Raw genomic sequence first — 16,287 nt, forward strand, 5'->3', positions numbered from 1 at the left:
ACACTTTCTCTCTTCAGCAGACCTCACTGGCATTTCTTTAAGTGTAAAGCAAGTACAATTCGAAACCTCGCCACATGAAGCCGTCAGAAACAGAAAGAGATGGACATAAATGCGATGTTTTAGCAGTGATATAGAAAGATAGATGTCTAAACCAGTGCCTGTTTTTATTTCCACAGCATATTCACGGGCATAAAGGACCCATAACAGCTGTTTCCTTTGCCCCAGACGGACGTTACCTGGCCACCTACTCCAACGCTGACAGCCACATCTCCTTCTGGCAGGTAAAACCCTGACCTCTGTTTGATGTGCTTCATCTGAAACTAGGGCTGGACGATAAATCGATAACGATAATTATTGCACGATGTTAATTTCCTCAATAAACAATAACCAGAGTTCGATAAATGTTGGATATAATATAGTCAAAGCAATATAATTCTAGTATTTGTTTGCGATTAAGCTATAGCGTTTATGCATTTATACTAAATGTATTTAGACTCCGTTTTTCAAACAAATACCTATGAACCATATTACATTTTTATTATGGTAATGAGGTGCTATAGTTGTGGTTTTAACTCTTATTATCTCGATTTATGAATGGACGATACGATAGAAGAGCAATGCTTAATTAAAAAAATAAAAAACAACTCAAACAGTTAGAACAAAAAATGCATCATATAAAAATAAGGTTGCTACTATTTTGACTGATTTTGATAATAAACATAAATCTACATCTGCATCCTAACTCAAGCTTCTGTCAAAGGTGTATTTCTAAAAGACAACAAAATGGTTTTGTTATTATTATTATCAGTTAACAAAACCTGCTTCTTGATTTGAAACAATATTACTGTACTCATTAAAACATGCAGAACTTAGAAATTATTTTTTTCTGTTAAGATATTTATTTTTGTTAAGGAAAAGTGACCATAAAGTGTTTATGTTCTGACCATAAAGAATATTTTAAAGTCAAATTTAACTGGTTTTTACAGCTTCTGTCTTTCTTTTTGCCTTTGAACTTGGAAGAAATAAAAATTTGACATTTATCATGATAATTATCGTGATTGTTTGTTGGCCATAAGGCCCAGCCCTATCTGAAACTATTTAAACAACTTTGGACAGTCGCCTGAATCAGAGCGGCTGACGTCTCCTGAGCAAGTCTTTGAGAAACACTGTCGAGTCGTCTTCTCTTCTCTTCCTGTATATATATATATGTGTGTGTGTGTGTGTGTGTGTGTGTGTGTGTGTGTGTGTGTGTGTGTGTGTGTGTGTGTGTGTGTGTGTGTAAGAATGTCTTCCAGGCTAATGGTATCATTACTGTAAGGCTAAACCGGGCCGTCTGAATGGTGTGTGTGTGCTAATGAATTCTCCAGTCCTCCAGGGTCCGCAGGCGTCCGCGGCTGCCGCCTCTCGCTCGCCCAGGCTGGGATGAGGGCGACTGGCCGTCTGACACCGCTGAAGCCCTACCCCTCTCTGGAGCACCGGAGGAACGCGTGTTTGTGTGTGTGTGCGCATGTAGACTGACTGACTCAGTGTGTGGGAACTCTAGATCTTCCTGTGTGTGTGTGTGTGTGTGTGTGTGTGTGTGTGTGTGTGTGTGTGTGTGTGTGTGTGTGTGTGTTTTGCTTATCTTACATGGCACCATCTCATGTTCGGATTTGTCAAATTTGTTCAGATTTTTGTCTGTTTTCTGCAGTGTGTGATCATGTGATTTCTGGCATCTCGCTTTCTCGGTTAGAACTGAATCAATTCTTATGTAAATAATTGCATGTTAAAGAATCAGTGGAAATATCAAAAACGATGACATACAGAATAGAATATATGAAATTAAATAAAAATATAAAACTAAATGTCAATATGACTAGAAATGTTAATGTAAATGTAAATGTAGACATAAATAAAAACCTTATCAGCCATTCCATGCAGCATCCATCGCTCTACCATTTTATCCATCTATCCAGCATCCATTTTTCTATCCATCAATCATCCAACAATCCATCCTTCCATCCACCATCTTATCCATGCATTTGTCCATCATTTTATTCATTCATCCATCCATCAATCATCCAACTACCATTTTATCCATCCATCTGTCCGTCATTTTATCCATTCATCCATCGGTCATTCTATCTATCCATCATCCATTTTTTACCCATCATCCATCCATCCATCAATCATCCAACTACCATTTTATCCATCCATCAGTCTTTCTATCCATTCATCTGTCTTTCCATCCATCCATTCATCTACCATTTTATCCATCCATCCATCTGTCCATCATTTTATCCATCCATCCATCTACTATTTTGTCCATCTATCTGTCCATCATTTTATCTATTCATCCATCTGTCCATCCATCTGTCCATCATTTTATCAGTTCATCCTTCAATCCATCCATCCGTCATTCTATCCATGTTCATCCATCCATCCATCCATCTACCATTCTATCCATCCATCTGTCCATCATTTTATACATTCATTTATCTGTCATTCTATTCATCCATCCATTTAACATCGTATCCATCTGTCCATCATTTTATCCATCCATCCATCTACTATTTTGTCCATCTATCTGTCTATCATTTTATCTATTCATTTCTCATCCCATCCATCTGTCCATCCATCTTGCCATCTATCTACCATTTTATCCATCCATCTGTCCATCATTTAATACATTAATTTATCTGTCATTCTATTCATCCATCCATTTACCATAGTATCCATCTGTCCATCGTTTTATCCATCCATCCATCCGTCTATCATTTTATCCATCCATCCATCCATCCGTCTATCATTTTGTCAGTCCTCCATCTGCCATTTTATCCATCCATCATCCATCTTTCTGTCATCCATTCATCTTTCTATCATCCATCCATCCACCATTTTATCCATCCATCCGTCCGTCCGTCTGTCCATCATTTTATCAGTTCATCCTTCAATCCATCTTCTGTCATTCTATCCATCTGTCTATCATTTTATCCATCCATCCATCTACAATTTTATCCATCCATCTGTCCATCATTTTATACATTCATTTATCTGTCATTCTATTCATCCATCCATTTACCATTGTATCCATCTGTCCATCATTTTATCCATCCATCCATCCGTCTACCATTTTATCCATCCATCTGTCCATCATTTTATTCATCTGTCATTCTGTCATCCATCTTTCCATCCATCCATCCATCCATCAATTTACCATTTTATCCATCCATATGTCCATCATTTATTCATCCATCTTTCTATCCATCGATCAATTATCCATCCATTGGTCCATCTTTTTTTCTATCCACATCCATCTTTTCATGCATCCATCCATCCATCAATCTACCATTTTATCCATCCATCTTTCCATCCATTCATCCATCTACCATTTTATCCATTTGTCCATTCATCGTCCATCTGTCCATCTTTTGTTTTTACGTCCATCCATCTATCCATCAAGCCTATAAGCCTATAAACATCAAAGCTGTTTAGACTTTTTTTTTTTTTTCAAAAAGGGGTTTCTCTAGCCAACATTTAAAGTTTGCCTTGACAATTTTTGGTTTCATAGTAAAAAATATTTAATTGTTGAATTTTGAAGTGTTTTAATTCTACTCAGATTTAAATTTGAATTCCAATTTTGCATGTTTGCTTGCAACCTATTTCCTGTTTTCAGATTCAGGAGCTGAACTGAAATGTAAAAGCATTTTAAGTTGATTTCTGAACGATGCAGAACATTGAGTCCAGGCCCGTCTCTCTGTGTCTGTGTTTCAGATGAACACGTCTCTGTTAGGCAGCATCGGGATGTTGAATTCGGCTCCTCAGCTCCGCTGCATTAAAACCTATCAGGTTCCTCCGGTCCAGCCGGCGTCGCCCGGATCTCAGAACGCCCTCAAACTGGCCCGGCTCATCTGGACCTCCAACCGCAACGTCATCCTCATGGCCCACGACGGAAAGGAGCACCGCTTCATGGTCTGAGGGCTCAGAGGTCGCCGTGACCTTTGACCTTTGACCTTCCCAGCTGAGCTGTTAACTGGTTTACACTCTCCACACCCGTCGGTGTTCATTTCATTCCTCTTTTTATTTAAAGTGTTGTTCTTTTTGACTATTTATGAAGACTGCAGGTCACTAACACTTGTGTTTTTGTGCTTGAAGGTCAAGCGACGTTTCGTTCCGATGAAGCTGATATGAATTTTATTCTTGTTTGATTTGCACAAATCTCACCAGTTGATGTTATCATTCCAGCTCTAGAAAAACACTGGCTTCATCTCCGAAACCTGAGAAATGACCTTATTTCTAATCACAGAATCCTCATTCGTACTGAATGACTCCAATCATATCGTGATATCGTGTATCATAGGAATTATTTTGGGGAATGATTTTTATTTGAGCTCGTGTTGTAGTCGTGAACTCTTTCGGTTTGCTGTTGTCTGTGTTTTTGTGAGTTGTTGGTTGGTGTGACGTCACTGGCGCTGAAATACACGTTTAAAAACTGTCGCGTTCGCTTTTCTCGCACGCCGTCTGCTGTAATCCACTGATAGAGGTGTCTATTAGTCAATTAAATATGCGTCTGCCACTTCACAACAGCATTAGAGGTTTGAGAAATTACTTTTAGCTGAATATATGCAGGATTTCATCCCAAAATCAACAACATAAAAAATTTGGGATCAGTAAGATTATTATGCTCATCAAAGTTCTATTTATTTGATCAAAATACAGAAAAAAATAATAGTGTGAAATCTTAATAAAATATAATAAAATATATTCTATTTTAAAGTATATTCAAATAAAAAACAATTATTTTGAATTGCAATATTATTTCATAATATTACTTTTTTCCATTATATTTTATCAATTAAAAAGAACTTTGATGAGCGTAAGAGACTTTTAAAAAACATTTAAAATCTTACTGATCCCAAAATTTTGAGATATATATATAATAAATTGGCTAACTCAAATATAATTTGTTTTATTTTTTAATGAAAATAATTGTAATCACAATACAAAAACATAAGGATTAATTATATCTAGCATCGAGTTCAGTAGTTCAATGTTAATGGTTGTAAAGTAGCCTAAATTGTCTGTGCATAAAATAAAATAATAAAAAATTTTATAAGGCTATTTTAGGATTATTTTGACATTTTAACACATTTCAAGGATCAAAAAAATATTACTGTAATATAAAAGTAAGAAAAATATATAAATTTAAATATAAATATAAAAAATAAATACAGAATACACAGAATAAAAAAAATAAAACCTTTTTTTTTTCATAAAATTCTTTAACACAACTGTAATGAAACCACCAAATAATTAATTAATTAAATAATTAATTAAATAATAATTTTAGGATTATTATGACATTTTAACACATTTCAAGGTTCAAAAAAATATTACTGTAATATAAAAGTAAGAAAAATATATAAATTTAAATATAAATATAAAAAATAAATACAGAATATACAGAATTTAAAAAAAAAAAAAACTTTTTTTCATAAAATTCTTTAACACAACTGTAATGAAACCACCAAAACATAATGATTAAGTAAACATAATTAAACCTTAATGCTCCTAAAATATGAATTTAATTTCTTCTGTTTATCTTGTGATTTTTGGATGAATATAATGAAGCATGTCGACACTTTTCACACGTTTCTGAGAAAATAAAAACATTTTTCTCTCCATGCTTCTGTCAGAGGAATATCAGTCAGTTTTGCGTCACGCTTGTGAGATCAGATTCTTAAAATATGAGTTATAAAGGTTTAGAGCGGAGTGTTTCGATGATCTGTGTGTGTTTCGACTAATGGAAAAGTCCTTGAACGTCCCGTGAACTGACGCAAAACTCTAATCATAGGATGATTGATTTTCTTCCTGCATATATTAGTTATTTCCTCTCTCTCTGTCTTTCTTGCGGCTGTACGATGTTCAGGCGACTTTGATGCGACTCGTGATGTAAATGGACATAATACAAATGCTTTATCTGTAGATTAGATGTGAAACGCTCGAGACTCGTGTGTGTGAGTGTGTGTGAGTGAGAAATAACGGTACAACATTGACTATATCAGGCTGTGCTTTAATGCTGTTAATGCTGGACAACAAATCTGGATTATAAATCTTGTTGTGTAATTGTGTTAATAAAGGTAAACGTGAGAATCTTCTGTTCGTTTTTGTTTTATTCACACAAATGCGTGAGCACATCTACAAATTTGCTCTTGCTCATGTCATACACAAGTATTTTCGACAGGGAACAATTAATAATAATTAATACATTGCTAACTGGTTTTGTTGACAGTATAGTATTTACAATTTATTGTTGGTTTATTTATTTGCTTTTTTTCAGATATCAATAGCTCAAAGGTAAATGTTTTATTACGTTTTTTTTTTGCTATCATTATTTTCATTTTTTTTACATTTATTCCTCAAATTTGTTGCCATTTTGAAAATATTTTATTGCATTTTTTTGTCAGATAACAAATGCTCAAAATTGTATTTTGTTGTTTTTAATTTATGTATTAATATTTTCTTATTTATTACCAACTGCTCAAAACTGTATTTTTTTGTTTTTAATTAATTTATATATATTTATTAATATTTTATTTTATTATTTTTGAATTTTGAATCGACATTTATTCCTATTTATTCCTATTTATAATTCCAATAAATTTATTTATTTAGTTCAAACATTTTATTTTTGTTTGTTTTTAATTAATTAATTTTTATTTATAGTCAAACATTTCATCACAGTATTTTATTTAACTAATTTATTAATATTTTCCTATTTATTTCCTATTTTCTTACCTATTCCTTTTTTATAATTCTAATCGATGTTTATTTAGTTCAAACATTTTATCACAATATTTCAATCTCAATATTTTGTTGTTTTTAATTAATTTATTTAGTAATTTCTTTACTATTTATTGCTCAAAACTGTATTTTTTTGTTTTTAATTCATTAATTTTTATTTCTAGTCAAACATTTCATCACAGTATTTTATTTAATTAATTTATTAATATTTTCCTATTTATTTCCTATTTTCTTACCTATTCCTTTTTTATAATTCTAATCGATATTTATTTAGTTCAAACATTTTATCACAATATTTCAATATCTCAATATTTTGTTGTTTTTAATTAATTTATTTAGTAATTTTTTTTACTATTTATTGCTCAAAACTGTATTTTTTTTGTTTTTAATTCATTAATTTTTATTTAAAGTCAAACATTTCATCAGTATTTTATTTTATTAATTAATTTATTAATATTTTCCTATTTATTTCCTATTTTCTTTTCTGTTTTCTTACCTATTCCTATTTACAATTCCAATCAATATTTATTTAGTTTAAACATTTTATCACAATTTTATTTTGTTGTTTTTATTTCATTTTTCATTCATATGTATTTTTAAGATACCAACAGCTCAAAATCAAATACTAATGTCACAATTTTGTGGTTTTCTTTTGATTTATTTAGTCATTTATTCACTTTTATTGCAATTTTCTTTTTCATTTTATTTGAGCATTTTTTTTAGTCAGATATCAGCTGCTCAAAATTGTATTTTGTTGTTTTTAATTTATTTATTTATTAATATTTTCCTATTTCTTACCTATTCCTAATTATAATTCCAATCAATATTTATTTATTTATTTGCTTTTGCATATATCAACAGTTCAAACATTTTATCACAATTTTATTTTGTTGTTTTTATTTTATTTTTCATTCATATGTATTTTTTTAAGATACCAACAGCTCAAAATCAAATATTAATGTCACTTTAGTCATTTATTCAATTTTATTGCAATTTAATTTGTTTGTTTTGTTTAGCATTTTTTTGTCAGATATCAGCTGTTTTTTTATTATTTATTAATATTTTCCTATTTATTATTGCAATTTTATTGTTGTTTTCTATTTTATAGAACATTTTAGCTATTTTTGCAAATATCGAATGCATTTTATTGCAGTTTTTTGTTGTAGTTTTTAATTAATGTGGGTTTTTTTTTTGCAAATATCAGCTCAAAGTTAGACATTTTATCAAAATTTATTGTAATTAGTTGTTGTTTTTAATTTATTTATTCATTTATTTTTTTCCTATTTTGTTTTTGCAGATAACAAATATATGATTTATTTTATTGTTGTTTTTAATTGATTTGTTTATTCATTGAATTTGCTATTCTTTGCAGATATCAACAGCTCAAAGCTGATCTGGTTTGTTGGTTTGACAGATATTTTAGACACAAAACAGTCTGATATTGGCCCAGCCGGTAAAGAAGTCCATCGGGACGTTTCATTTAGTTTTTTCTCTCAATGTGAGCAGATCTTCAGTGGTTTTCGCTCTAATAGAGAGCATCAGTTTACTTCAGTCTCCTCTCCAGCCTAATGTTATTTCTGAGAGTGAATAAATAAGATTTTATTTTCCAGCCGTTTTGTGGAGATTTGATTCCTCTCAGGGTCACGAGAAAGCGCTTCAGATTCACTAAACGACAGTAAGAACAGAAGCACGTCCTCGCCAACGTGAAATATTGTGGCCATTATCAGCGCTGCCGGAGAATTCATCTTGTGAAGTGGGAAAATACAACATTTCTCAAAGCTCATCATTAGCAGAACTGATGAAGATTATAGAGCCCATCACTTCAACTCATATTCATCAGGAATTAATGATAATCACTGACATTTCTTGCTCATCTTGGAGTCCGAAATTTCACTAATGATCATTAATTACTGTTCGCGTCTCACTGGAGAAAATTACGTCAATATCTGTTTTAATCAATATTTATTTATTTAGATGCTTTTGCATATACCAACAGCTCAGACATTTTAGAACAGTTTTATTTTGTTTTTTATTTTCTTTCTTTATTCATTTTGCAAATATTATTTTTTTTTTATAGTTAATATATGATTTTTTATTTTTGCAAATATCAATGACAATATGAAAGGCACTTTCGTTGGTTTTATTGTTAATATAAACAGCTCAGACATTTTTGCACAAATGTATTTGTTGTTTTCATTTTCTTTCTTTATTCATTTTGCAAATATACATTTTTAGAATGACTAATATATGTGACCCTGGACCACAAAACCAGTCTTAAGTCGCTGGGGTATATTTGTAGCAATAGCCAAAAATACATAGTATGGGTCAAAATTATTGATTTTTCTTTTATGCCAAAAATCATTAGGAAATTAAGTAAAGATCATGTTCCATGAAGATTTTTTGTTAGATTTCTACTATAAATATATCAAAATGTAATTTTTGATTAGTAATATGCATTGTTAAGAACTTAATTTGGACAACTTTAAAGGTGATTTTCTCAAATATTTTGATTTTTTGCATCCTCAGATTCCAGATTTTCAAATAGATGTATCTCGGCCAAATATTGTCCTATCCTAACAAACCATACATCAATAGAAAGCTTATTTACTGAGCTCATATTATATATACATCTCAGTTTTGTAAAATTTAACCTTATGACTGGTTTTGTGGTCCAGGGTCACTATATATATATATGTGTGTGTGTAGATAGATATATATGTGGATATGAAAAGCATTTTTGTTGTTTTTAATAAATTATTTATTCGTTTCGTTTTGCCATTTTTGCAGGTATCGACAACTCAGTCAAACATGTTATCACAATTTTTTGGTTGTTTTTATTTATGTATTTTTTTAAGATACCAACAGCTCGAAGTCAAATATTAATGTCACAATTTTGTTGTTTTGATTTGATTTATTTAGTATCTGTTTATTATTATTATTTATGTTGATTTTAAAAGTTGTGTATTGCTGTTTTTTTTATTTTGTTATGGTTAATTAAATAATTCATTCTGTTATTTGCTAATTTTACAAATATTTAACGTTAATATAAAAAATGCTGTTTTTTATTTTATATTATTATTTTAAATGTATTTATTTAATAATTCTACAGATATCAAATGTTTAGTAATTACTCAGTTTTATTCCATTTTTGTTTTCATTTTATTTGTTTAGCATTTTTGTCAGATATTTATTCCATTTTATTAAATTTTTAGTATTTATTTATTTTATTTTCATCACAATATATATATTTTTTTGCTATTTTGATTTATTTGTTTAGCTTTTTGAAGGTATGAACAGTTCAAACTTTTTTGCAAACACTGAAAGCATTTTATTGCAGTTTTTGTTCTTTTCAATTACTTTCATTTATTTTGCTTTTTTCAGTATTATTTTTATTTTTTTGCAAATATCAAATGTCGATATGAAAAGCGTTTTTGTTGTTTTTATTGTTGTTTTTAATAATTTAATCATTTATTTAGCCATTTTTGCAGGTATCAACAACTTAAAGTCAAACATGTTATCACATTTTTAATTATTGTTTTTATTTTCATATACCAACAGCAAAGTCCAATATTAATGTCACAATTTTGTTGTTTTGTTTTGATTTATTTAGTATCTATGATTATTAATATTATTTGTATTGATTTTAAACGTTTTTTATTGCTGTTTTTGTTTATTTTATTGTTATTTTTAATTAAATCATTTATTCTGGTATTTTCTAATTTTACAAATATGTAACGTTAATATAAAAAATGCTGTTTTTTATTTTATTATTATTTTAAATGTATTTATTTAATAATTCTGCTAATTTTACAGATATCAAATGTTAAGATCAAAATTATGTTTTGCTTGTTTTTATTTTATTATTGTTTTTTTTATTATATTTATTCAACTGTTTTGCTATTTTTTGCTGTCAAAAATGTCTTGCAATTTTTTATGTATTTTTTCTTTTGCATTTGATCACTTTTTGTTTTGTTTTTTTAATTTTATTGTGGTTTTATTTATTTATGTATGTTGTTTTTTTAGTCTGTCAGTATTTCAGACAAGCAGAAAAAAAACTTTCCAACAGGACAAAAAATAGTCCAGTCATCATGAACTGCTCTTCATCTCCCAGCGGAGAATATGATGTCAATATCTCAGATTGCTGCTGTGTTCAATTAATCCATCGCTCATTAATCTGTGGTTTAATTAACATTAATTCATGCATTTTATTTTTCATTTTAATTAGGAGTTTTACATTCTCTGAAGAAAACATGAATGCTGATTCGCCCTTGCAAAACTCTTTTCTAAGGTGTTCTGAGTGTCTGGATGACGGAACTAGATTAAAAAAGTTTGTCAAGACAACTTTAGGTTGGCTTCGGAAAGTCTAGCTTGAAAGGTTAAAGCAGCTACAAAAGCTTAAAGTTTTGAACTTTATGTAGATAACTTGGAAGATTAGCATGTTGCTAGCATGATTCAAATGTAGTTAGCATGATTCTAACACTTTTCTAGCATGGTTAGTATGTTTCTAGCATGTCATTAGCAAGTTTCTAGCATGATTAGCAAGTTACTAGCATGTCATTAGCATGTTTCTAACATGATTAGTAATTTGCTAGCATGTTTCCAAAGTGATTAGCAAGTTGGTAATATGTTTCCAGCATGTTTCTAGCATGATTAGTAAGTCGCTAGCATGTTTCTAGGCTGACTAGCAAGTTGCTAGCACGTTTCTAACATGATTAGCAAGTTGCTAGCATGACTCTAGAAAGTCTAGCTTGAAAGGTTAAAGCAGCTACAAAAGCTTAAAGTTTTGAACTTTATGTAGATACATTGGAAGATTAGCATGTTGCTAGCATGATTCAAATGTAGTTAGCATGATTCTAACACTTTTCTAGCATGGTTAGTATGTTTCTAGCATGTCATTAGCAAGTTTCTAGCATGATTAGCAAGTTACTAGCATGTCATTAGCAAGTTTCTAGTATGATTAGCAAGTTAATAGCATGTCATTAGCACATTTCTAACATGATTAGCAAGTTGCTAGCATGTTTCTAGGCTGACTAGCAAGTTGCTAGGATGTTTCTAACATGATTAGCAAGTTGCTAGCATGATTCTAGAAAGTCTAGCTTGAAAGGTTAAAGCAGCTACAAAAGCTTAAAGTTTTGAACTTTATGTAGATACATTGGAAGATTAGCATGTTGCTAGCATGATTCAAATGTAGTTAGCATGATTCTAACACTTTTCTAGCATGGTTAGTATGTTTCTAGCATGTCATTAGCAAGTTTCTAGCATGATTAGCAAGTTACTAGCATGTCATTAGCATGTTTCTAGCATGATTAGTAAGTCGCTAGCATGTTTCTAGGCTGACTAGCAAGTTGCTAGCACGTTTCTAACATGATTAGTAATTTGCTAGCATGCTTCCAAAGTGATTAGCATGATTCTAACACTTTTCTAGCATGGCTAGTATGTTTCTAGCATGTCATTCACAAATTTCTAACATGATTAGCAAGTTATTAGCAAGTTTCTAGGCTGACTAGCAAGTTGCTAGCACGTTTCTAACATGATTAGTAATTTGCTAGCATGTTTCCAAAGTGATTAGCAAGTTGGTAACATGTTTCCAGCATGTTTCTAGCATGATTAGTAAGTCGTTAGCATGTTTCTAGGCTGACTAGCAAGTTGCTAGCACGCTTCTAACATGATTAGCAAGTTGCTAGCATGATTCTAGAAAGTCTAGCTTGAAAGGTTAAAGCAGCTACAAAAGAGATAGATAGATTGCTAGCATGATTAGAAAGTAGTTAGCATGATTCTAACACTTTTCTAGCATGTTTTGTATGTTTCTAACATGATTAGCAAGTTACTAACATGTTTATATCATGATTAGCAAGTTGCTAGCATGTTTCAAACATGTTTCTAGCCTGACTAGTAAGTTTCTAGCATGATTAGCATGTTTCTGAATGTTTCTAACATTAGTAAGTTACTAGCATGTTTCCAACATAATTAGCAAGTTGCTAGCATGTTTCCAACATAATTAGCAAGTTGCTAGCATGTTTCCAACATAATTAGCAATTTGCTAGCATGTTTTCAGAATGTTTCTATCCTGATTAGCAAGTTGCTAGCATGTTTCTAGAAAGTCTAGCTTGAAAGGTTGAAGCAGCTACAAAAGCTTAAAGTTTTGAACTGTATATAGATAGATTGGACGATTAGCATGTCACTAGCATGATTGTAGTTGCTAGGCTAGGCTAGATCGTTAAACAGATTAGAAATATTAGATCGAATGTTAGTTTGAATGGATTAGAAATATTAGAAGGGCAGTTTGATTAAGTCTCAAGGGATTCTGGCAGTTTAAATTTGAATTTTGACAGTTGGAGTTTGAATAGTGTTGGCTCATTTGAACATTCCTCAATGTAAGTCTATGGGATTTTGATGATTTTGTGAAAACTAGGGCTGTTTGATTCCGAAAATTTTGGAATCGATTCCGATTCCGATTCCGATTCCTGGTTCTGGAATCGATTCCTCACTGTTGTTTCGATTCTTTTTCGATTCTTGCTTTTTTAGATTGGAGGAAGCTAATTTCGCAATGAATGCAGGATGTAAAGGTTGTATAAAGTTACCTTCTCATAATATGAAGCTTCATTTGTAATATATATAAGTTATATATATATATATATATATAGTCGAAGAAGACGCTGAGAACAAACACACTCACCGGGAGACACACACATTGTCCGTCAGTTGACAGCTGAAGGGCACAAACACAGTCAAATTGTTGCTAAATATGATTCTTCTAATTCAGGATGTGCTGAAACACTAAAATGATCTGTAAATAATGTCTTATGTTAAACTCATTCATGTGACAAATTTCAATGTGAAAAAGGATATTCAATTAACTTTTGTCAGTTTTATTAACAGGTATTTATTAGATAAAGTTCTTTTGAGTCTATCTAGAGAGCTACGAAAAAAGGTAAGTTTATTTGTATGTATTTATATACTACTGTTCAATATTTTAGAGTCAGGTTTTCTTGTTTTGTGTGTTTTAAAGAAATCTCCTATTCTCAAAAATCCAGTAAAAACTGTAAAATTGTGAAATCGTATTTTAATTTAAAATACCCATTTTCTATGTGAATATCTGTTCGAATGTAATTTATTTCTGTGATCAAAGCTTAATTTTTAGCATCATTACTCCAGTCTTCAGTGTCTATTCCAATATCATTCTAATATTCTGATTTACTCAAGAAACAATCATTAATATCAGTGCTGAAAACATATAATAAAAAATAAATACTGACAAAATATATGAATTAATATTACTAAAAGTAAAATTATATGTTAATTATATTAACAATATTATAATATTTTATATATATATATATATATATATATATATATATATATATATATATATATATATATATATATATATACCATAAAATAATATACAAATAATAAAAAATAATATATAACAGTATTTATAAATACATCAATATTAAGAAATGATAAAGAAAATAATACTTTTTAAATTAAAAGAATACATATAAAATATAATAAAATAATTAATAATAATATATAAATTAATACTAATAAAACAATAATGCAATATTTAAAGAAATAATAATAAAGTATTTACAGAGTATATTAATTAATAAAATGTATATAATATATATAATAAAAATAATATTATAAAAATAACTAATAATAATAATATAATAATGCATTAATATAATAAAATAGTGTGTGTGTGTGTATATATATATATATATATATATATATATACACACACACAAATAATAAAAAATACTTTATAATAGTATTTATAAATACATCAATATTAAGAAATGATAAAGAAAATACTTTTTAAATTAAAATAATACATATAAAATATAATAAAATAAGTAAATAATAATATATTAATTAATACTAATAAAACAAAAATGCAATATTTAAAGAAATAATAAAATATAATATTTTAAATGTATATAATAATGTATATAATATACAGAGTATATTAATTAATAAAATGAATATAATATATTAATAATATATTAATAAAATAATAGTAAAATAACTAATAATAATAATATAATAATGCATTAATATAATAAAATAAAATATATATATATATACAAATAACATACAAATAAAAAAATAGTATTACAAATATAAAATAAAAATTAATACTAATAAAAATGCAATATTTAAAGAAATAATAACAATAACATATTTACAGAGTATATTAATTAATAAAATGAATATATTAATAATATATTATATATAATAAAATATTATAAAAATAACTAATAATAATAACATATTAATGCATTAATATAATAAAATAGAGTAATATATTAATAATAATATAGATTTACATATTATATATTTATAATAACTATTATAAAATAATAAATAATAACATATTAATTAATATTAATAAAACAATAACAATACAATATTATTATTATTATATATTATATTATTTTATTATTATATATTATTTTATATTATATTATTATATTATATTATTATATATATATATTAGAGGATGGATACCCGACCTGAGCCCGATGGGCCGGGCCGGGTTCGGACAGATATTTAGAAAGGATGCTCGGGTTCGAGTCGGGGTCGGTCACATCAGCGAGATAAGGCATTGATCATATAAAATTCAAAACTGCTTAGTAGGTAGCCAATGGGCCTGTTTCACTTGATGCAAAGGTTCGTTTTTGTGATTAAAATATGTGCGCCTGTGTTATAACGGCGCTTTTTGCCCCATGTGCGCTGATGCTCTCATCTGTTGACATTTCCGAACGCCTTCCTACAGTTGCTTAATAAAAGCGGGCTTTTCACACAAAAAAGTGCATGTGTCAGTAGTATGAGAAAAAAATTAGATTTTAACTGTGTCGGGCTGGGATCGGGCTCGGACATAAATATCTTAATGCCTGTCGGACGCGGGTCGGGTTCAGTTACTGCTCTATCGGACGCGGACCGGGCTCAGACAGAAAGATGCAGCCCGATCCGCTCTCTAATATATATATATATATATATATATATATATATAATACAGATAACATTTGTATATTTAATAAATATATATATATATATATATATATATATATATATATATATATATATATATATATATATACCATAAAATAATATACAAATAAAATATATATATATATATATAATATTAATAATAGTAAATTTATAATAATAAATAATATTAATAAAACAACAATACAATATTTTTAAATAAAATAATAACATTATAAATACAAAATTAAAATATAAAATGACATTCATATATTTATAAATAATAAATAAAATCATTTTTGTATATACTAATGTACGTGTTTATTTTTTCTTCTAGTGATTTTGGATAAATCCTGAATATCTTTAAATGAAATCAGTGTGTATGGTGTTGAAGTGTTTAGCTGGTTTAGTGCACTAGGTGAGCGTGTGAGTGTTCATTACTGTAATGTGTCACTGCTGTCCGTCTGTACAAACTGAGTCATTAACCTTTTCTCCACCTGTTGATCTACT

General features: G+C 29.1%; 1 protein-coding gene across 1 annotated transcript in view; it reads left to right on the forward strand.

Annotated features, from left to right (window-relative positions):
- LOC141292114 (WD repeat-containing protein 7-like) overlaps positions 1-6,132 on the forward strand; it is an 80,846-nt gene extending 74,714 nt beyond the window's left edge. Inside the window, exons 9-10 of the mRNA XM_073824069.1 lie at positions 177-281; positions 3,754-6,132. Coding sequence (XP_073680170.1) covers positions 177-281; positions 3,754-3,957 — 309 coding nt within the window. The 3' untranslated portion in view covers positions 3,958-6,132. The remainder of the gene's footprint in view (positions 1-176; positions 282-3,753) is intronic.
- The last annotated feature ends 10,155 nt before the right edge of the window (positions 6,133-16,287 follow it).

The sequence above is a fragment of the Garra rufa genome, chromosome 19 (assembly GCF_049309525.1).
Source record: "Garra rufa chromosome 19, GarRuf1.0, whole genome shotgun sequence".
Taxonomy (NCBI): Eukaryota; Metazoa; Chordata; class Actinopteri; order Cypriniformes; family Cyprinidae; genus Garra; species Garra rufa.